This window comes from Melospiza melodia, chromosome 3 (assembly GCF_035770615.1).
Source record: "Melospiza melodia melodia isolate bMelMel2 chromosome 3, bMelMel2.pri, whole genome shotgun sequence".
Classification (NCBI taxonomy): Eukaryota; Metazoa; Chordata; class Aves; order Passeriformes; family Passerellidae; genus Melospiza; species Melospiza melodia.
Window position 1 is genome coordinate 61,629,544 of NC_086196.1, and position 24,010 is coordinate 61,653,553.

At 41.4% G+C, this 24,010-nt stretch overlaps 2 protein-coding genes across 2 annotated transcripts in view; both read right to left on the reverse strand.

The window, feature by feature from the left end:
* Window positions 1–24,010, reverse strand: part of KCNK17 (potassium two pore domain channel subfamily K member 17) — a 25,805-nt gene continuing 1,795 nt past the window's right edge. The window contains exons 2-5 of the mRNA XM_063152009.1: window positions 13,940–14,054; window positions 4,941–5,107; window positions 3,626–3,794; window positions 1–1,908 (exon numbers count right to left, since the gene is read on the reverse strand). Of these exons, the coding sequence (XP_063008079.1) occupies window positions 1,613–1,908; window positions 3,626–3,794; window positions 4,941–5,107; window positions 13,940–14,054 (747 nt within the window). The 3' untranslated portion in view covers window positions 1–1,612. The remainder of the gene's footprint in view (window positions 1,909–3,625; window positions 3,795–4,940; window positions 5,108–13,939; window positions 14,055–24,010) is intronic.
* LOC134415950 (potassium channel subfamily K member 16-like) overlaps window positions 13,944–24,010 on the reverse strand; it is a 25,595-nt gene continuing 15,528 nt past the window's right edge. The window contains exon 6 of the mRNA XM_063152010.1: window positions 13,944–14,054. The gene's annotated coding sequence lies outside the window, so the exon portion shown is untranslated. The remainder of the gene's footprint in view (window positions 14,055–24,010) is intronic.

A 24,010-nucleotide genomic window follows, 5' to 3' on the forward strand; every position in this document is an offset into this window, starting at 1 on the left:
TTCAAAAATTTGAAATGTATTTATTTTGTATCAGTATGATCCAAGAGGTCCACTGTCTCCCTCTTCCAGATATATGCTGCCCCTTCAAACAGTATTTGAGAGAACATTTAGTACTATGCAATTAGAAAAAGGTCAGCAGACTGAATTTCATTCAGCTGATCCTTTTGCTGCATTTTTTCCTGTAATCAGTTCCGCCAGATATCAATACTCAAGACTGACCTCTTCTGGAAACACTTTTTTCACAAAATATGTTTCAGAACTTTTGTTCCTGAAGACTGCACACTTTTCACTCACTCCATTTCTGTGAATATAGCAATGAATATTTCTAATTCCTCAATCCCGTACTCCAGCAGACTGTTTTCAGTCTTTTCTCTTACAACCCCATGGGACCTTAGTTCATTGCAAAAGCTGAAGGCTCAATCAAATGCTTCATTCTGGTTTGCTGCCATGGTGAAGTTTTCAAAGTTAATGCTTAGGATGCAAATAGCACAACAGGAGTAACAAAATGAGAAGAACAGATAACGGAATACAAACAGCACCAGGAGTTAGACTCTGTTGTGCCCTTATAAATGGCATAATATTTAAAAAGATTTTTGAGAATTTAATGGAACTAAAAAGACGCAACCAAGTTCTGCTTCATGACTGACACAAAAGCCAAACAAGCATGTCATTCCACAGATCAAAGAGTTGTTATTATATATAAGATCTTAGATAGAACAGGTACAGTACACTAATCATTAACGACATGAGAAGTTCATCACAATAGCATCTCTTGATCATAGCTGAAGAAAATTCAGTCTGTTTCTAGACTGAATTTGTTAATATTGGTGATAGGAAAATGTTGGAACCACTGACTTTTAAAATTGCTTCTAGTCCTCCTTTTCTGACTTCCAAGATGTGACAAAATACAAATTTATCTAAATGAACTGTCGCATTAAGCTGATGACATTTGGTCTGCAAAATACTTCCAAGAATGAATCCACATAAGTTCTGAAGTAAGGAATAGCATTCCCAGGCTCTTTCTGTAAGCAGACTTCTGACGTAGAAATTACTTTTTAAAAAATTGAATGATCTGTTTCTATCAGGCACCTCTAATGAGCTCTTCCTCATTGCCATCCCCATTTGAACGATCAGAGAGCAAAACCTTGTTACCTTTCTTAAGCATAAGTACATAGGTGATGGTGCACATCTGCCATGACTGCCAGACAGCTTTAAACAGTGCTTTTCATTTCTTTTGGCAATATGCTGTTTGTTTCCTGCATTAAATGGCACTTGCTTTTATATAGGTATAACTAGAGACTGCAAGAATCATGCAAAGAAATGCACAACAGCTAGTGTTGCTCTGGGATGTCAAAGATTACCTCATAGACTGAGGTGGGAGGGCAGGTAATATTTCCATAAATCTACTTTTGGCTAAGAGTCCTGTTGGTAGTACTTGGTGGTGCTGGAACTAAAATATTCTGTCATTGCTCAATTCAAAATAAAAGCATTTCCAGCTCAATAAGCAAACCTTCACCCCATTCCAAGGTCAGAGCAGCTCCACATACACATTTCTAAATGGCTCATCTTGGGTGCACTAAAACCTGCAGAACACAGAGAACATTTTTCTTCCCTACAGGGCTTCTGTAGGAGCTGTGTAAGAGTGAGACTCAACTGGTGGTTTCATTTTTGTGTCTTTGTCATAGCAGATCTCCACATTCTGAAGTCCAGTCATGCTATTTTTGTTACCATCCGTTAAATCTTCAGCCATCTCCGTGTTCTTCTTGTTGCACTGACAGAAGTAACTGGAGCTCTCTAGAATGTTGATGCAAAATTTGATAACCAGTGCTAGCCAGGCCATCCCAAAGAGGATCCATAGAGAGATTACATTCTTGTACCAGCTGGGATAGGTGCGATCTGGGTTCATCCCTACAACAGAACCACCCAAAACATTTCTACATTGGATCAAGAGTGCCTCAAAGGAGACATTACATGTAAAGCAAAGACAGTTGAAATATCATTGGATATTAGTGATTTCTACACAAAACAAAAGTATGCCATCCACTTAGCATGTGAACTGATGCTGTAAGTATGTTTCATCATGTGTCAGCAACAGCCTAAGTACTCCTTAGGAATTCAAATAACACTCTCGAGAAAAAAAACCAAATCCCAAATTACATCCATGTCAAAGCGAAATTATTTGCATTCAAGCATAGTTTAGTTTCTCTGCTTATCACTCAGCACCAAAATACTCTACTAGCATGTAACAGAGGTCCCTGCAGGCAGAGAGGTAAGCAGGTGTTATGCACCACTATATGTATCTTGTTAAACCAGATATAAGCAAGAGTCTCTGAGAGCAGGAGAAAAGAGGCCTGAGAAGTCCCAAAGCCTCTAAGAACAACCAAACCTTAGAAGACAATTTGAAATTATCACCAGTCTTCATGGCCACAGAGGCACTCTCTGCAGGATCATGGACAGCTTGGTGCCCATCAAGACTGCCAGATCCTTTTCTGCAGAGACGCTTCCCCACAGGTCATTTATTCCTCCCAGCTCTGTATCACACTAGTGAGGAAACAGTGTGAAGGTCACTTGAACCTCATTTTTGAGGCATAAACCACTCATACAGAATTGTAAGGCAGAATTGTTTAGCCTCTCTACACCACAACTGACATTCAATTATTCTCATACAAACCTAGTGCCTCTATGGCAGTATTCCAGTTACAAAGGTACTACACAGGTGAAGGCACACCTGGAAGAGGAAGGAATACCAAATGTATTACCAGAAACTGAGAGAAGTAAAGCTATTGTAGCAGAGTTCAGCATGTAAAATCAGTATAGGAAAATGCTGAGCTGACCCAGCTTTTGTCAAGCTCCATCTGGCTACCCTTACCCAAGCTAACTTTATTCCTAACTTATTTACATGTGCCTAGACAAGCTCTAATCATAACTTTGATGCATTACAGACAAGTCCTAAGGTAATGCCACTAAATTGTCTAAGCATCAAGGGAGTGCTATGAAGAAAAGAAAATAGCAAATCTGTAATAGGAATAGCAAATCTGTCTCTCAGGAATTCAAGAGTGCATGTGTTTCTATAATCAATTTGTTTTTAATGAGAAAGTCTTTATCAAAGAGGCGTGTCCTGTGTTTCAGCAAATGCAGTGGGTGTGGATCCAATCCCATTTCCTCTGGCAAAGGGTTTTGGCATCCAAAGCTAAGTAGTGCCTAGTGCCTGACAGCCTATACCTAAGTGATTTAAGTTGCCTTTTAGAAAGTAATCACCTAGGGTTTTGACAGAAGAAACAGTCCCTGTCTGTTAATGAAGAGGCAGAGTGGCACTGGAGTGTGATAAGTGTGCCCTCAGCAACCACTGTGATTGAACCATGGCACTCCTGCCTGGTGGTGCAGACATTCAAGGGACAGGCCACTTCAGTGCCACTTACTGACTGGGAAACAATGCCTTTGTTCTTCCTCAGGTGGCATTGCTATGGCAGAAATTATGTCTTTTCCCACCTGCCAAATGCACACCACAACATACTGATCATCAGGTCTGGGGATTGCTACAGGTGCCAAACTGCCATGTGGGGAACTTTGTGTGCCATGGATTTGCTGCTCAGTAGGTGACAGCAATGAAATGTGAACAACTCACCAATCACATAGTCTCCAAACCCTATAGTGCTGAGGGTAATGAAGGAATAGTAGAAGCCTTCTTCATAAGACCAGCCTTCTTTGTCAGAGAATAACAAGGGAGGTAGCAGGAGGAACAATAACAAGCCAGTTACCAGTGCACAGGTCTTCATCAGGAAGGAAGCTTTATTCTGGTAAAAGAGGAAGGAAAAAAAAAAAAAAAGATTGTCACAAGAAGGGAAGCAAGGAAAGTCCAACTTGTTTTCCAGTTAGAGATGATGATGATATGATGATGGACTCCACAAAAACATCCAAACATTCATTGAATTCCACTATAACAAATGGTGTGTCTGTCCTGCATGTGTGCTGGCTTCAGCTGGGATGGTTATTTTCTTCAGAGCAGTTAGTAGGAGGTTGTGCTTTAGCTTTTTGTTGAAAACACTGTTGGTAATACAGAATGTTCTTATTGTTGCTGAGTAGTGCCCTGCACAGTGTGAAGGCTTTCTCTGCTTCTCATCCCTCCCCTCCACTGAGTGGGCTGGGGGTACACGGGAATTTGGGAGGGGACACAGCAGGACAGCTGAGCCCAAGTGACCAAAGGGATATTCCACACCATACAGCACCATGTTCAGCATATAGAGCTGGGGGAAGGAGGAAGCAGGGACTGTTCAGAGTGATGGAGTTTGTCTTCCCAAGTAAGTGTTATGCACGATGGAGTCCTGCTTTCCTGGGAATGGCTGAACACCTGCCTGCTGATGGAAAGTGGTGAACAAATTCCTTTTTTTGGTTTTGCTTGTGTGCACAACTTTTGCTTTACTTATTAAACTGTCTTTACCTCAACCCATGAATTTTTTACTCTTCTGGATTCTCTTCACCAGACCCCTGGGAAGGGGTGAGTAACTGCATGGTGCTTAGATGTCAGCTGAGGTTAAACATTGACACTGAGCCAACACAAATTTGGCATTACCTTCATAAGTCCTAAATTCCTGCCAGTTTAAAGCCTGTTCCACAAATGCTCCCATATAACTTATGCAATTCTAACTAAAACTGATGACAAACAGACTAGATAGTCTAGGACTGTGCATTGCTCACATGCTTTATCACTTCTGTTGCTGTAGGGGAAGTCATTCATCACAGAATTTCCCTCAATTAATAAACAACCTTATCTGACACCTCATAGGGCTGTCATAGACTAAATTTATTTGCTTCCAGTTATTCCTGAGTATTATTGCCTTTTTAGTCAAATAGTCAGCCAGGCTCTCCTTGTTAGTCATAGGATCTCAAATACCAGACAATGTCTTTTTTTAGTTTGAGGTATGCTGGCCCATACTGCTTACCTGCCAGTGAAACACCTCCTCTAGGCGAGAGGCACAATGCTGAACCCCAAGCAGCATCAGGTGCCCAATTTCATTCAGGAGTACAAGGTTCAAGGGGATCCCAAAAAGTGCAAACACGATGCTGAAGATTCGACCAACTGCAGTGCTGGGGCTCAGGTTCCCATAGCCTAGACAAGGGATTTGATGAAATGCTTTAATGAAGCCTTAAATCTAAAATAGTCTCTGCTTACACCCCTTCCCCCTGGAGGGGTGAACCTCCATCACCCACAGAAGTTAGGTGAGAAGGTCACTGCTCCAAAAGGACCTTTTTTATAAATAACTGTAAGTTACATCCATTGTTTGTCATATCCTCTCGTGGGCTAGAAAATAACATTTCTTTTGCTGCCAATTTTGCTTAGTTCCTTTTCCATTTACCAGTCAATTTCCTCTCCCCTGCCCACTGCCCTGGCTGGGATCTGACGTAAATGCAAACCTTCCGTTTAGTTCAATTTCTGTAAGCATTGTTGGCATGGGCTTTACTGGTACATGATCCTGCATTGCTGTCAGATGGTCTCTGAATCACAACAATAGTGTTTTAATTATAACAACCACCCTTTTCTACCTTTGTCCCACAGGACTAGTGAACTTAACAGTGCCTCTTGGCGTGTATTCTTTTGCACCACAAGTACCAAATACATCTTAAATTGTCAAAATTATTGTCTAGAGTCAATATATCCAGAGAAACTACATTTAACCTATGTAAAATACTTCAATTTTTGACCTACAGAAAAAGGAGTTTTAAATTTTTCCTCTTTCTTCTAATCATAGGAAGTGATCGAATAAAAGGTCCTGCCTTGCAATCACAGCCTTGCTTGTATCCCCAGATTGTTCTGGCTTCAAAATCACTTGTTTTCATTCCACGTATGTTCTTTTTAAAATGCCCCATGAATTTGCAGACTTACACTTGTAATTTCCAGTGTCTTCTGCCACAAGAAAGATTTAACTAGGGCATACTTCACAGGATGCTTTCAAAGACAGAGAACTAGCACACCACAAGCATTTCAACACTGCGTTAGCCAGTCAGAGACCTATGGCCTTGACTACATTCCAAAATCACCTCTGCTCATTAGAGATTGTTGTATGTCCACAGAGGATATTATCTTTTCACCACAAATAACGCTACCCCCTCCCAGCACCGCCCAGCCAGGGGCACAGCAAGCACAGAGGTGCTCCCTGCACTGCTGCCTTGCTACCCTGCCTCTGGGTGCTGTAGCCTCAGGGCAAGTGAGCAGTGCCCAGCAGGGAGAGGCCCCAGGGCTGGGCTCTGTATCCCAGATAAGTGAGAGTGCAAACATCTGTGGTTAACTCCAGAGTCCCATTTCTTCACTAACCTCTGTCACATGCCAGATGCAATAAGCCACTGACCAACAATGTAGAAATGTGTGCTGCTATGAGCTGGGGACATCTACACAGGCCAAGGTTTTGCTGACAAAAATCTCTCACCATGGCCAACTCTGCAGTTAGTTGTGCATGACTGTCAGCAAACTACACCCAGAAAATGGTCTGGGGGCAAACTATTCCTAAGAATGCACCCCCACAAATCCCAAATTTGATTACACAGAGGACAGCCCCTTCAATAATTTTAGGCACACAATCCACCTCCAATGGAGCCCCAGGAGCCTGTCTCTGGGAAGGGGGAGAGCATCCCCCAGAAAGAAAGGGTGCTCTTATGTAACTAGATGTTTTGAAGTACAGTCCAAAAAAAGTGGCTAAATTAAGACTTCATGCCAGTGCTACTCCTTCTTAGCAATGCTAATGCACTTTTCCTCAATGATTGCTAATTTCTGCCATCTTTCACCATTTCTAGACTAACAAGTGTGGTAAATGAGACATGTAGGCAAGAACATCTGGTAGATGACCCCTTCTAAGTGAATTACAGAAATATGTGTCTGGTGTGATGCATTTCATACTGGCTGTGACATTTCTGTGGATTAGTTCCAATTTTTCTCTTATGGGATTAGGGTGTTTTGTGGCCTGACCTGGCCCTGGAGAAAGTGCTGGGGGGCATTTACTGTGGGGCTGGAGGCTGAAGATGAGTCACAATCATTTATGGTCAGTTATTCCCAAGGTGGTTTCCCCCAGCCCTTCCCCTTTCTTTTCCTTCTATATCAAGTTTTGAAAGACTCTGGAATGTCTTGGGCAGTTCTTTTAACCACAGATTTCTAAGTTTCTCTGCAGAAAAACGTAAAAGAAGAAAGGCCCATGTTCTCTGGCCACTGTGCGAAGCACAGCAGCATTCAGAATTGTGGGGATGCCACATAGTGCTGGATGGCACCTAAACTTAACTTGTATGTTACAATTAATTTAGAATGGCAAATTGAATGATGTAGGAAGGTCTAATGTGCACAGTAAACTCAGCCCTCCAAACACCAGACATGCTTTGCATTTGATTTCTCTGGTCCCTCCTCCCTTGGATTCAGCAACTTGAGACAATTTTCTGAAGACTTGGTACACAGTTGCTGTACACATGCCAAAAAAACCATGTCCCACCAGCTTTTATATAGAATATGAAGTATAATCAAATAGCACAGGAAACTTTAGATCATGCAAAATGGCCAGAAATTTACTCCTGTCTGGTTACATCCACTTGTTCTTGCACTAGACAAAGAAATGCCAACCTAATTGTATATAAACCTTAACTGTTATAAAACTTAAGCAGGAATGGGAAAATGGGACTTCCTCTCTTCAGTATTAGCTGGTGTCTTAAATCATTGTGAGCCAGATATTAGAAGATCTGAACGAGATTCAGAAATTAAGACTGCACTGCCAGTTGTCACATCCCTCATGAGCCTGCTGCTGGGATGTCACAGGTGCATGTCTGAGCAAAGAGACACTGAGAAATGATCACTAAAATCTGCAAAGACAAAAATGAGACAAAAATGTGTGTTTCCACTGAAGCAGCTGGATTAAGTGCATGTATAGCTCCTCTTGTTTTAAAATAAGGTGTAATGTAAGTTAAGCTTCTTTGGAGGAAACAAGAATGGTTTTATTTCTAAATGCTCATAGTCATGTGCTTTAACTCATGTGCTTTTGTTACATGTATTAAGTAATTCAGGATTTTTCCCCTACTTTCCCATTACATTCCTGCCCATGAGGGATTCAGAATCTCTGTAGACTTCTTAAGAAGATAAGACTTATTAGTGAAAGATCTTTTCATTCACAAGACAGTACTTGCAGTGCCCTCAGTTAACTGAGGCAGCTGCAACTTCCTGCTACCCACAATGAAAGATTTGTTCTCACTATCCAGATATAAGAGCATTTTCATCAAAAAGTGCTTAGAACAATATGTGTCTATCATAGGCTGAAAAACATCTGAAAAAAAATTTCATCTGCAGAAAAATCCAGGGTTAGCATTAAACCAAATCTCCCCAAAAAAATGTGTTTGAGTGCTAAAACCACTGATAAAGCTATGGTTAGAGAAGCAATACTTCTTGTTTTATTACATCTTTTCTCCTACTTGAAAGTATACAAGCCATCATTTCCTACAGACATGGGTCTAATCCAAAATTTACATATTGCTCTTATTGACAATATTTTGCTTTGAATAATCAGGAATTCATCTAAGATGGGGGCCAGGTATCCACTGTGCAGTTGGCACTGAGGGGTGCCAATGCCAGAATTATTTTATTTTTCACTACACATTTAAATACTCAGTAAAACTTCTTGCTTGGCAGTTGGGATGATACTCAGTGAGCCATATTCCTATTTTCTCAGGCACTGAAGGAAATGAAATCCTTAAACCATCCAGCTCCTCCCACCACTAGCTCCTCCTCTAACACTTTTCAGGAAATCTAAAATTTCTTTCCCTTGTGGTCTTTACAAGTAATCTGGATGTTTTAATCCAGCAGAAATGAAAGGTTTTTTCCATGAAAAATTCAAATGTTTCATTGAAGGAAAAAAAAAAAAGAAAATTCACTTTAGATGGAAAAGACATCTTTGGGTACTTCAAAGTGGAACAACCACAAACACACCTTCTGATCACTCACACAGCCTTATGGTAATGTTCGTCTGGTTCCTTAAAATGTGAGCATGGCCCCAGCTTAGCTGGAAGGTGACCCTGACAAAGCACTCACTAGCCTGCTCTGACCTCATAGCTGGCTGCTTTAACAGACAGTTGCACTGGAGATCTCCTCAGGTACCAGGAAGCCTGAATTATCTTATGATCTTACAGGCATTAGGATTTTCAGAGCTCATTTGGTACCACCTACATTCACCTGAAGATCAGCAGGTCAGGGGTTCCTATCCTGCCTCCTGCCTTGAATGTCTCCATAACTATATAAAACATATTAACATGCTGGCTTCTCAACCTTCTTGTGAGATTTTACATTGTATCCACCAAGTCTGCACTAAGTTCAAGAACACTTATCAGCTGCACACAGCTGAGGACAGCTGGCATGGGAAGTCAGGTATTCCCAATTCATCCATCCAGGGAGGATGCTACAGGCATGGAGCCTGTACATGTGGGACAGAAACAGGACACAATCCCCAAGCAGCCACACTGCTGGCATTGGCTTCTCAGTTTTATGGTTAGAACAAACAAAAAATGTTAAGAATTTGATTTTAAAGCTAATGGTGGCAGAATCTCAGGAACTGTGTCTCATATGGGGAAGCTCGTTGGGACCCTGGCAGGTTGAACGAGGGAAGTTATTAAGAGTTTTAGCCCTATGAAGTTCCAGATGAGAACAAAATTTGGTTGCACACTCCTCCAATGAGTGAAAAAATGCTTCAGATGAGTACTGCAGTCTTTGACTCATGCTGTGCCTACACTGAAAGCTGTACAGTGGGCTTAGGCTCAGCTGGGTGAGATAGCATGCAGTCAGGAAAGCAGATCCCATTTCCAATGCTCAAGAGATAGCTCAGAGGATGCTGCTGTGAGTGGCTGTCCCCAGACCCACAGTGACCTCCCATGGACCACTGTGCCACATCCTGAGTGGCCAAGCCTATAGAGAAACTCTGCCAGCTGCCACAGGGCAGGGAAAAGATCAACACATCAACAGTGGCAGATTTTCAGCTGAGAACTCCCCTATGCAAGAGGATCCTGAGGTTCACAGAGGATTCAAATATGAAAGTCGTCCCAAGTAACCACTTTGAGACATGAAGTTAGTTTAACTGAATTCCCCAACAGACTGTCAGCCAGCAATGGGAGGAACCTGACCATTTTTCAGGAACTCCACCAGACACTGGGCAGCACTGCAGAAGGCCAGAGTTTTCACAAAACTCTTGCAGCCCAAATCTTTACCCTACCAGAATTTCACAGCCCTGAACTTGCTATTATTTTATTCCCTGCACTGGAATCCTCTGGGGCAACTACTAAATGTCTGTAACAGGGTGGTTAATACCATCACTCACTGAATAGCCTGATCAGTGTCTCTGTTGTTATCTCCCAGTCCTTTGGCATACTGCTTTTAGGAGCTATGTGCTGTGCTAACTAGAGAAGGAAAGAACAGGAACTTCCCTTCTTCATGGTGAGACGGTTTACTTGTCCCATTTTATATCTAAAAAAGGGCCCTTGAAATTCACACAACTGAATTCTGGTGGTTGTGCTATCAGAAAACGGCAATACAGCACTAGGCAATGGCATCCATCCACTCTATATTAGGTGGGACATTCAGGCTAGAGAGGACAATACTCCTTCTACTCTTAGGCTCAGCCTCATCACTGACTACAGAAAGAGCCTTTCCCTAGCACCTTCTCTGAAATTACACCACCCTGTGGTCGTTTGACTTCAGGAACTTTGATCTTGTGCCCCACTCTGAACTTGCTTTGACCTCTGTCCTGTTAGTCCAAACTAAGTAGGAGGAGAGTAAACATAGAAAGGAGAGACTTTGTGTCGGCAAGGGATAAAGAAGTCCGAGAGATAAACCCAGCAGCAAGTCAGCTTTTCTTTCTTTAATCATGTTTACTACTACAGCTCTACAGGAACTCTGAGGATGACCCCTCAAGGCATTGGAGAAAGGGTTCCTATGGAAAAATCTGAAGAAAATGAGATAACATAAAATCTGGCATGATATGATATGTCAAGGACAGCAACGAGGAAAGTAGAGAAGGGGGGGGTGAAAGAATCAGCAGGTGGCCAGGGCTGCCCATCCCAAAGTTATAAATGCAGTTCCATTCAAATAATGAGATTGGCCATGAGGCAATCTCATGATTTGGGGGACTTCTTTAAACAAGAGATCTTAGTTCATCCATATCTGTTCTTTAAACATGTGCAATTGAGGCACCAACTATGTCCAGCCTGCAGGTCAGAACGTGCTTTGTTTTTAAGCGAAGTTCACATGCTGCTTCTAATCACTAGTAGTGAAAATAGATGAGGCTCTCATTTAACTGCAAGAAGGATACAGTGCAGAAGATGCTGCAACAGGAGACACGGGGATTTAAACCTTGTAAATGGGGAAAGAAGCTAATACCCCTCAGCTGGTGTTAATGGGGAAAGAAGTTAACATCCCCTCCTGTATCCCAGTGAGAAAGTGCTCTGGGGTAAGGACTTGAGAAATGGACCTAGCCTTCTGAGGGGGGGTTAAAGCACCTAAAGTAGAACACAGAAGCTGGCAGAACAGAAAGAGCATCTCAAAGGAAAGCGATTAAGGTAAAAGGGATAGTGGTTTTGGCAGTGCTGCTTGAGAACAGGACAAGAGTCACAAAGTTGTTATTTTGCATAAGAAGCCACCAAGGCATAGATAGCATTAATTACAAAGAAAAAATGTGGAAGAGACAAACAGGCCAAAGGACTTGCAGCAGCTAGAACACATGGAAGAGAGGTCATCCATATTCTTCAAATCTTTATATAGTACTCCTAAATTCCCGAGACTCTTTCTTCTGCATTATCATCTTAACTCTACCCTTCCGGAACTCATTTGCCAGAATGCCTTGGGTTTTAAGTCCTATAGGCTAATCTTGTGCAGATGGACCTGCTTTCATTGGCTCCATAATCACAGCCTGAGATAAACCCTTCCTTGCCATGTAAGAACACTAAAACCTCTACAAAATCTCCAGAAGCCTTCTCAATTGTCATTTATCTCATTGCCACATCTTACACATGAAGTTTCCTATTGTGACTCACCCCTTTGAACTTCATTGAGTTCTTTGGAAAGAAGTTTGTCTCTTTTCTTGACATAATCAATTATCCTTCCCAGTCACACTGTGGTATCCTCATCGAGGCTGAACCCCTCAACTACCTCAAGAATTTGCATAAAGAGAGATTATGATAACAGACTCAAGATAGAGCTCTGTGAAACCATTTGTAGTTTTCTCTTCTACAACATATCAACAGAGTGTTATGACACTAATCTGCATGCAACTAACAATTTCACTTGAAAAAGCAGAGCGAAGGGTCCAGTCCTCTGAAGTTTTCTGCATAGAAGCGGCTCGTATGTCATTCTCATATCTGCAATTGAAAATCATTAACAAGTCTCTAGAGTCATAGCACCAGCTTTAAAATCATGAGATAAAGAGCTGCAAGATTTGGTTCTTTTCAATTTCCAATTGCCTCTGTTACCAACTCAGTTGTGTCATGCCCTGTCCTGTCCTCCTCCCCTACAGCCATCGGGGCCAGGAATTACAAAAAGAGGGGAGTGGGGGCAGGGGGTTGGGGTAGTTTAGCAGCTACTCTTAGTATAGAAGAACAGAAATGCTTAGTCTAGGTCTCTGCCAACATCCCCTTATATTTTAACATGATAAATTTGATTATTCCTGAATATCATTAACTTAAATTGGCCATGGTGAAACAGTCACTCTGATGGCTTAGGAACTCGTCAGGATTCACTGCTGAGGCACGCAAAGCAGCTCTGAGCAGATGCTGCTTTGTACCAAAGGCGGGAAGGAACTGACCAGGCTCTGCTGGAAACCCAGAGCCTGAGCAATCCGGTCTGATGAGCCTCCACTGCCATCATCTGGTGCTTCCCTTGCCTGGCAGTGCAGCACACTGAAAGTGTGTTCCCAACCAGAGCAACGTGCAAAGGAGCAGGGCAGAAAGATGTACTGAGTCACAGCAAGATGACACACCACCACCCACTCGCCTCCACCCCCACAGAAAACCCACAAACCCTCTCTTTGAGCTCATGCCTGAGGGCTCAGTGTTCTGGAGCCAATGCATCTTCAAAAACAATCAGAAATCAAAAGAAGGTTCCATTTGGGTACAAAAAGAAAAATCTTGATTTAAAAATGTTCTTAAAATCCAAGACAGCTGACAAATCAAGAAACCCATGAGGGATTTTTGATACTCAATAACCATCTCTCCACATGCTCTCCCCTCCATGTTTTTTTTAATACTGGGTCACACCATAAGAAAAAGACATCAGGGCAAGTTATTAATGGTTTTGGGGACAGGGGACACAAACTGACAATAATTAACAGCATCTGCCTTAACTAGTTCTGTACCCAGTACATTTTATTTTTTCCCCTTTTCCTCCCCCTACTGATTTCCATCATTTCTTCGTGGCTTTGCATTATCCATTTGCTGAAACCTGAGTCAACTGAATTGTGATGTTTACCCAGTTATTTAACTTCCACTTGAAGAAGCAGGTCCTCATCTAATACAGGCAGCAATAAGGAGGAATAATTCATAAATACAGTCTCTGGAGATGCAATAGCCAGCATAAAAAGTTTTCCAAAATCATTCCTGTCCTTGTGATAGTAAAAGCCCTTTCAATGCACAACTCACTTCAGACCTCTCAGAGTGGGACAAGACTTGGGAAAGTCCAGGCAGTGCAGTACCATGACGTTCAGGCCCCAGAAGCCATGTAACTTAGCAGGAATATGTCCTGAGCTAATTATGCCTGTGTCTGATCAGTTAGAGATCACTGACAAGGCACTGACAAAGCACTCCTAGGGCTGGGGTCATGGGTGCTTCCCTACTGCAAGCTCCAGGGGCCCACACAGTGCTGGAGCAGCAGCTGAGTACAGGCCCTCATTCCCACTCTTTTCCCACCTATGAGGCAGCCCTGTAAGCAGGGAACTCTTACCTATGGTTGTTATTGCAGATATGGAGAAGAAGAAAGACCCACTGTAGTCCCACCTGCCCAGGCTAGTGGTGTTTCCCTGGAGGGTTATGCCACTCTTGTAGGCTTGGATGATACCCTGCAAAGAGACAATAGCATAAGATCCCACAAACCCCTTTAAGGCAAGTTCATGTGACTGGCATTTCCACATCTGGCTCGTAAAATCCCAAACTACAACCACTTCTGATTCTGTTGTTTCCCTTTTAGTAGAGGATCTCTGGTGCCTTAGAGACCAAAGGGCTGCAAGGTCAGAAAAGCCAAAGCCAGCATATTGCTTCTAAGAAAAGGGCACCTACAGCAATACAATAAAGTTGCACATGCACATGGTAGATTATATAGATAAATGTGGAAGAGATTGGAGGGTAAGATCTAACTAGAGAAGGCCTAGACAGACAATAATTAAGACTGCCTTATGACATATTCATTAGGAAAATGAAATGCTTCCAGATGGGATATTCCAATGGCAGAAGTCCCAGAGGAACAAATATACCTGCATGTGTAAATGACACAGATCCCTTGCAGGGAAGCCCCCTGGACTGGAGAGGAATGCATCTGGTGTGTTATAGGAGACTGAGACTACTCAGGTTGGCCAATATGTCCCCACATTGGGACTACAAATGGGAATGAACACATCAGATTAGCATTATGCCCAATTCTGTTCAATCCTCCTGGGAAAGACTTAGAAGTCACTAGCTGAAGTGCGCAGAGTTATGACAAAATAAGATATGAGATGTCTTAACAGTGCCCACATCTGACTATACCTTCCCATGCCAACAAAATCAATGATAGTTGTGTCCAAAACAACATCACTCACGGCATGAACACTAAACATTTCACACTTCACAGTAAATTATCTTTGAATGCAAAGTATAACCAAGAACACATAAAATTCATCACCTCTGAAAAAGACATGCAGATACTAAATAGTACTGTCCCCATCCTAACAAAAAAGACTGCTGATAAAACTTTCACCACTGATAATAAAAGGAATCACACTCAGATTTTGATCAGGTTTTGGTTTTGCAAAGGAATTGTAGTTTATACATCCACCAAACAAACTGGCACATCAAACCTGCAAAGTGAGGAAGCTTTGCCCCATTTTACTGATGTAACGTGCTCTACATAATTTACATTATTTATATATTATACAAGGCTGTGAATTAAAAAGTGTTTCCAGGGTCCCAAGCAGCAGCTTAACTAAAAGGATCATCCTCTCTTTTCTCTGTAGCTACTAATTCTCACACTAAGATGAAGGAGCAGCTCAGAAATCAACACATTTTTCTAAGCAATAAACACTGTTTGATAATGCATTCTCAGCAATATCTTGATTTACTCATAACTGAAGGCAACCTAAACCCCTCAGAGTCATACTATAATCTATTAAATTCTAAATTATGAGACAGAGCAGAGAGCCTGTGCTCTGAGAATGGCTAAGGACCACACATGTTTTATTGCATTTTGCTTCCTTCTGTGATTTGTTGCTGTAATGTTGAGTGGGGCAACTCAAAAAAAAAGCTTTTGTATATAGCATTAGTGACATAAAAGAACGAAGCCCTGCTTCCCTTTTCCATGCAACTACCCCTGGAAAAAAAAACCAAAATAAAAAAACCAAAAGAGAGAGAAAAGGTTGCCTCAAAAGCCTTCAGAAGGATTTGTTTTGAACAATTGTGTGTAATTCCCCCACTCATTGTTCTTCTTCCAGGTCTGGTGTCTGCATTGAAGTTTGTCAGGTTACATGGGGTGTAGGCTGACAATATTTGACCTTTGGTTTAAGAAGTGTAAGAAACTCTGCAGACAATAGCCTAGACAGGAATCAGTGTGCATGAACATAAAATAACTCCCAAAGTAAGTTAAATGGCAAGAGAGACGCTAGAAAATTATACAGATGACCTACTTTTCCCCCCTCCAGAAACCAGTAGTTAAATTTGAAATAAAAAGCTTGATATTTTATTCCAAATTTCCTTCTGTAAACTGTGATCTCTGCAGTTGTTAGTCTTGAACACATATATACCTGCTGGAACAGCAACAGTCCAGTTCTTGTATAACTTATTATCAGCTGGATCAGGGATACTTGAAAAACTCAAACATGCACCATGTTCGTTCTCCATTCTCCTGCCTGATGTCTTGCTGATACAAGCTCAGCATTAGATAATACTACACTCAACATTAAGTTTTTAAAGCCAAAAACACTTAAGAACCAGAGAGGATTGCAAGGACCTGCAGCACAACTGGCCCATAGAAATGGAAAAACCTTCATGCAGAAAAGAGAAACAAAGAGCCTGCAAAAGACATCATGTGAGATGCAAGCAGCAGTAACCAAGTCATTAAATGTCTAATTTCACATTTTTGCAGCACTTCTGTTTTGCTTGGATTAGAAGCAAGAGGCTGAGCAGTTGTGAGCCAGCTTTGCAGTGACTCGTAACAACTCAGAATCCCAGGGTCACTGTAGACCTTCCCCAGGCAGTGATGATACTGCCAGGAAGCGCAGGATGTGTCTTGAGGCTCTGAAGACAGGGCACAGCACCTGCCCTAAATGCACAGTGACCTGCACTGCTGTCAGTGGGAAGGAAGTACCACGGAACCGTGACTCACTGGCAAAGAGCGGGCCCTGAGCTTGCAGCATGCCAGCTGTTTTCTGTTCCTGGTACTTTGTGAGGCACTTGGTGTGCTTGCTGAGGTCTCCAAGCCCTTTCAGCAAGAAGTCTCTAAGCATTTATTTGTTACATCTTGTTATCAAATAACCAGAGAACATCATTAACCACTAGGCCCACCCACCTGTTGAAGCCAGCCCAATGGGGAGCACTGAATATTCATGCCAATCAAAGCCACTTAAATAAAACAACACTCCCAGAAAAAATGTCAAGCTCATTACTGTTAGGAAGAAAGAGCTACCTATTACCACCCTTAAAAGGGAAGATTCACAGTGGTTGGAGATAAGGATACAGTCTTTGTTTTCCTAAAGTAAAAAATGTTTTATTATACTGTCTAGAATCAACCTTTGACATAGCAACAACGATGACAGAAAACTAAAGATTGACTCTTCTGAGAATTGTAGAACTAATGGAGCTTGCCTTCCTGCAGATGTGCCCATGGGGGCAGATTCATGAAAGAGAAATCCATTGATGGCTATTAATGCACAGAAATTACTTCTGGCACAGGAAGTCATTGGATTGCAAACTCCTGAAGGCTGACCGAGCATTCAGGGAGATACCAGTGAATATTCTCCCCAATTTACTATATTCCTTTAGACTTTTGCTCTTGTTCTTTAGACTTTAGGCTATAGCTCTTCTTCAAAGAAAAATTAAAAATAGTTTATAATTTTAGAGAGAACACAGGAAAAAACCGAGCTGATAAATACTCTAGCAGAACAGCTGAATTCTCCCTGCTTTTTCCATTGAAGAGGTGTTGATATGTCTCTGCTATGGATTTTCAAGTAAATTTGAAGTATATTTTAGCCTGTGGGATCAGGGGAAAAGAAAGTGAATCACAAATGTTGCATAAGTGCTTAGTTTCCTTAGCCAGCCTTTTTGAGACCCAAAACCTTTGTTTTACTTTATGATTGCTTTGAGGTGAAATCCTAGGGGTTTTCCTTTTTCTCTTAATTAGGCTGATTTGTACACTGATTAGGATAGAGGACTAGGAGATTTGTACAGTGTTTGCCTCAAAACCTAATGCATTAAAAGGCACTAGTAGAAGCAGCATCTTAAATCCAGTGTTCAAAAGCAGTTATCTGTCTAACCTAAGACCTCAGATACCACAACAACACAAAAAATATTGAAGTTGCAGAGCTTGGGCTTGATATTTTGGGAACTTTAAAGGTCATGTGCAATTCAGAAAGCAGAAAGGAAACAGGTGGGTGGGTAAAATACCAGGAAAAACCAGAATGCAGTGGTTCTTTGGTTTCTACTGACAGACAAGCTGTACAACATAAAACCATTGTTTCACTTCTCTGCACTTACTTCCCCCTCTCTAAAGTGGTAATAATTTAAAGTTTGCAGTGACTACTGCATCTTTAGCTGACAATACTTACATAATTTTAAACTACAGATAAAAGTTTTGTGGGAATTATTGTAACTCCTACGGGATTTATAAATTGAGATTTTAAATTCTTAGACCTTCATGGGCCAATGAAACTTCATTTGCAGGCTGCTGCATTTTCTCATCAAGTAGGCTTTGCTTGGTGCTCCTTAATATTGCCATAGCTGGTGATTAGAACACCAGCATGACATCCACTCAAAGAGGTTTATTTAAAATGTAGATGCCTATCTTGTTACCTTTGTTAGAAAACAATGCCTCAGAAGAGTCAACTTGAGCTTCCAGCTCCACCTTTGTCAAGTGTAAGCTCTGAAGTTTCAGTTAGAAATGGCATAAACTCATGCTTGCAAATACAAGCTCTATGTTAGATTACATCCCAGTACAAAAGCCTGCTTTGTGCATATTTCTGCAAGGAACTCCCTGCTTGAATTCAAGCTAAGGAGTAACCCTGTGAGGAAGCTGTGGATTTCTGTTGACTCCCTTATCACACTTATTTTAGGATGGCAATACTCCTTTCCTTCCCTGTCCTTTCCTATCCTTTCCAGTTGCTGGTTCTTTCTGCAGGAACACCCAAACACAATGTTACCACAGCTTCCTTATCAGAGTCAAAAAAAGAAACTAAAAAAATTAAATCACTCCTACAGCCTGAATTTTAACCCTTCACAGCTCTGGGGCTGCACCTCTACAGATGACTGATAATGCAAGACTCACCTATACTGGAGTTTTACCAGTTCTACTCAGCTTTGCAGCAATAAACCCAAAGTAGTTATTACCAGCAAAAATTCAACCAGTAGTCATACTAGCAAAAATTCAACCACAGATTTTGAATTACACTCAAAAGATCTGTTCATACTGTCTAGCTAAAAGAAACCAACTCCAAAACAAAAAAAAAAAAACAAACCACCAAAACCCAGCCCCAACAACTACATTTTTATTTCCACTTGACGTTTGAGTATTGCATCTTCCTCCCCCAAAACTGTAGGTTTTTTGTTCTTTTGTATTTGCTGCAGAGCCACTCTATCCTTCAGCCATACCCGTAAGTCTCATTGACCATGTTTGCTGTGTTATCAGCTCTGGGCAACTCCCAGCTTTCTCAGCTTACACTCCCTCTCCTCCACAGTTATCACCACATGTGGGCCCCCCACCACCTGCCTGTGGCTGCAGCACAGCTTCTGATCACCAAGTGCTGCAAAAGGAAGGACCATTAGTTAATCTGACCTCATTGACACCAGCTAAAAATTCAGTCTTTCGCCTCTGCACTGAGTCACAACAGCATATGACCAGCATACAGCTTTCAGAAAAGGTATTTAAGGTCAGCAGTAGAGAATGAATGAATGTGTATATGTAAACTGAGGCACTATGTTCTTTACAATCTTTCTTCAGAACACTATGCTTCTCTTTCCTCCCATAATCTTTACAGCAAAAAATAAGCTTTATATAATGATTAAACAGACTGATTCTAATCTGCCTGCCCTCCCCAAGATGAGCAAGTTAAGTGAAAATGATGAAAGCAAAGCCCCAAAAGCTTATGACCCTACCAAATATATCCATAAGAATTCATGATTTTTTTTTTTTTTTCTGGAGGAAAACATCAGGGAAAGAGTCATAAAAATGACCTTTTTATAAACTGTGGCTCCTGTCACTGCTCTTGTCCCCTACTTCTGAACTGTGGCATTCTGGCCAGAGGTGACAGTAATCCTGAGATACCTTTAAAGGCAAAAGGAGTATTTACTAAGTGTATTTGAAAGCAGTTCTCAAAGAAGGCAAAAATGGACTGGTATAAGAAACTTTATTCTTAAGTTTAGTTGAATTTTATATATTCATATACAGAAATCAACTTTTCCAGGGCATACATGAACTCCTGAAAATGGCTTGCCTCCTTACAGACAATTTCCTCACCTTTGCAACATATAAAGGAGGAAAATAAGGTGTTCAAAAGGCACCAAACTACCATTTAGATTAATGAGAAAACAACTCACAAACTTTGTGCACTGGAAATTCTGTGCAATGTTGGCATATAAACATTCATTTATGCCTCACAGGATACCAGATGTAAATGAGAAGAAAATGGTTAACATTAACCTTGGTCTCAGATTGCAAAGACAAAGGTCAATTCATTTCCAAATAATTGACAAATAGATTATTGATCCCACTTTTCCTCCCAGCCATGAGCTCTGATCCCTTGTCTTTGTCTGGAGAGGAAATTTATATGAATTCTGCCTGAAAGAACTGGCACAAAAAACCCCCACCAAAAAACAAACAAACAAAACACCCAGCTGGGTTTTCTTTTGAATTCATAGTGTTGGGTTTTTTTTTTTTTTCCTTAATTTTATGCCACTTGAATAACCTCAGAGCAGATCAAGAAACTGCTCCCCCATCTCCCCAGCAATGTTTGCCAATGTAATTGGCACTAGCTCCTCAATACCAAAGGAACCCTGAGAGCAAAAGCACTTTTACTTCACAGCTGGATGTGCACTACAGTTTCTAGATTTCATCTAGACTTAGCAACAGGAGAGGAACAAAAGATGTAGCCTAGTGCAGCAATGCTGCAACCAATGCTACTGCGAACCACTAGTACTTTTTCTGAAAATTAAGCTTTTATATCAAGGAAGAACCTGTGGCATGATTCATGAGAAAAAATGTTGCTGAATTCCAGTCACTTCCCAAACCCCAATTACAACAGCTGGGCTGCAACAGAAATAGGCAGGGCCTGTTGAAAGAAGTTCAAAGAAGCTGCCTGTATAATTTACAGAACACAGAACTGTTGCATTGTATTATCCATGTAAAACTGAAGATTTCTTTCCCTAGTTGTTTTTCTTTTAACTGCATTAAAAAAGATAAAGTATTAAAAACAATATGTATAAGAATAACTCACATCTTCAAACAACTGACAACAATTACCATTTCTCTTTTTAGAAGACACCCCCAGTCTTTAGCTATTCACTGCTAGTTGTGGGTCTCAAATCTTCTGGTAGGGCAAATTATTGAGACACTCACCACTCAAATGCAGCTGGCTACACTCCCTTGTTATTTCCCACCAAGCCTGACCAGCTGTAACTGGGAATTTGATAATATCAAAAGAACCTATCTCTCTAGGCAGAGGTATGATATAATAGGCTGCTGTGCTTTTTCCCTTGCCTTTCTCTTTTTGAACCTAGGTGCTGGACACTACCAGAAGACCTAGGGCTGAGCCAACTAACCAGAAACAGGTCATCAGTATGTCTTCTCATCACCTTCCAAGAAGTCTGATGACATAGTGCCAGCCTACTGCCTTACAGAATAATGATTTTACCTTCAACAACTGCTGTCAATTGTATGCTAGAAGATGGTATTATTAGCACAGAATGCATGTTCTTGGTAAGGCACCTACAGCTCTTTTAACCAACAGGTCGGAAAAATAATGAATTGGCTGTAGCTTAAGCAAAGCAGTAGTACATTTTGATAAGCACAAAGTTGGGAAAAATAATTACAGAGGATCAACCCTGTGACAAGCTAATGTGACCAAATTGGGTTCCATATAGATATTACAGCTCCACAATACCAGGAGTCAGTGCTGTTCCTTAAAGGCCCTCACCACTGGCAGGTGATCTCTGATGCTCACCCCTTCCTGTTGCATCATTTGAGTGCAAGATTATTTTAGTAAACTGTGTTTGCAGGGTTTTATTTCCTGACAGCTGTCACAATTCTCTGCTGGTTCAATGTCAGTACAAGCCAAGGTATTGATGAGGATCTTTCAGTCACGTGGGATCTCATTGCTCTTGTAAACATCTACTCAAACTCTCTGTGTACCTCTAGCTGTTGACTCTGGAGATAAGAGTATCTAGATCCACCTGTAGCCATTTAGTTTATAACCTGCCCTTTAGCATTAGGCCCTTTTCACTAAACCTTACATCTTTCTAGGTATAAGAAAAAAAAAAATAGCTCAGCTTTCATTTTCTCATTTTATGAAAGAAACTGTATTTAAATAGCATTATATATCTACAATAGAAAACCAACAGAACAACATAATAAGTATAGGAAACATCTGTACTAGGGAAGTATGTATACAACACAAAAGGTTTCTATCAAAAAAAAAAAAAAAAAGGAAGGATAGCATGAAAGGGATGCCATGGTAATAGGTAACACAAAAAAGTGCTGTTCCAAGCTTGGCCCTACAGCCAATCATCTGATCAAAGAGACACTGGCAAGTACAGCAGCTGAGTGCCTGTAAACATTGAAAATAATGCAGGAAAAGGAGTGAATTTGGAGGGCAGCTCAGCTGGACTAGAGCTACATATACACTCACACTATGCAGTAAAGCACTTTTTGTACTAGAAGTGATTCACATCAAAGCATGTCTAGGTGTCCCCAACCCCAAAAGGACAGAAAGGGTCTCAGCCCCAAGAAATATGCCCATATACAAAGTGTCCTCTTTGTGTGCAGCCTCACTACTTTCTGGACACTTCCAGAACCTAGAACCAACATAATTTTTGCCCGGACATAGATATTTTTCTCCCCAGCTGAGTCCAGCTACTTTTCTTCATTGTACTTGAAAGTGTATCACCTGCAACTGTCCTACCATGGCATCTGCTGCCATCTTCTCCAAGTCTTGCCATTGAGGGCTTCCTTTGATGTGACCTCACACCCAGAAATTCCAGCATGTAAAGATCACCACCATCACGATAACAAAAGGGCAGATATTGCCCTCTTTGCATGCCGCCTAGTGGCTCATGGGGATGGCCTGCTCTAGTCTTGCTCCTGCTGAGCACTGTGCAGTCAGACAGTATACAATGGCAGAACAATAGCCTGGGGTTACATGGGTCAACAAGGTCAAACTTATGCGTTCCTCGAGTAAACATCACTGGATGCACTGTAGAGACTTGTGCCCACAGTGCCTCCATTGTGCCCTCTGTGTGTGCATAAACACATGACTATGCATTGTTTATCTGCTTCCATGTAAAGCATTCACATGGGCTACTTTTGACTACCCAGGAAACGTGGAACTGCTCCTGCAGGGGAAGAGCTGGCCAATTCCTCCAGGCAAGAGGCCCCAACAAAATCCAGCTACAAGAAGCAGAGGCCCACTACCACAGATGTCACATGCTTCCTAACACATTCTCCTCCACTGTTGTTTTTATTGTTGGTCTGCTATGTTCACCTCATTCTGTCCTCTCCTTTGTCAAGTAGAAGGCTGCTTCCTCCTTGGAAAGGACCCAAGTCATAGAAATTACTGAATGATAATTCACTCATCTAGCTACTGCAGCATGGTTTGTTTGCTTTGCTTCCCTCCTAACCATCCTCACTCCATGCTCTCCCACTAGCTCCTTAAAGCTGGGGCTCTCTGTTGCTCCCCCATCTGCACAAGGGTTGGAACAGTGGATTTCCCCTCCCAGCTGGTAACTAGGAACTAAGTGATAACCAGGTTGTAAAACTACATTTGTACATTGCTCAGCAAACTAGGATTTTATTTCATATTGGCCCATATACACTTAAAACAAACAGAGTTTAGCATTATCTGGAATCTGAGAGCTATAAGAAAACAATGAGGAGTTCCCAGTAATGTCAAGGCAATTAAAATTCACACACTGCTTTAAGTTTTCACAAACATGCTTTATGTCTTTCTTAATTAGGAAATAATCAGCTGTGTATCTAGAAGACAAGTTTCTTATCTGAAAAGAGCCAGTGATGACACTGCCTGATAAACTATGTGCAACAACAATTTACTGCACACAAAAACATCTCGTTTTGAGCATACCTAGAGCATGCCAGTGATTGCTGCCTAGGAAATTAGAAAAGAGTATAGGCAAGCATCAGTTCTGTGGATTTTTGAGGATTAATTTCTCAGCATTAAAGTTATTCAAAATAACACACAAAGCCATTCAAACAGAGTATGGCTTCTCAGAGCATGAAGGCACACATGGACACTGCATAAAATGAAACAAAGCTTATTTGTAACTTTCCCACCAAGGGCTTGCTCAGTCACAATTAAGTATTCACACGGCATATTGTCACAACCTCCGG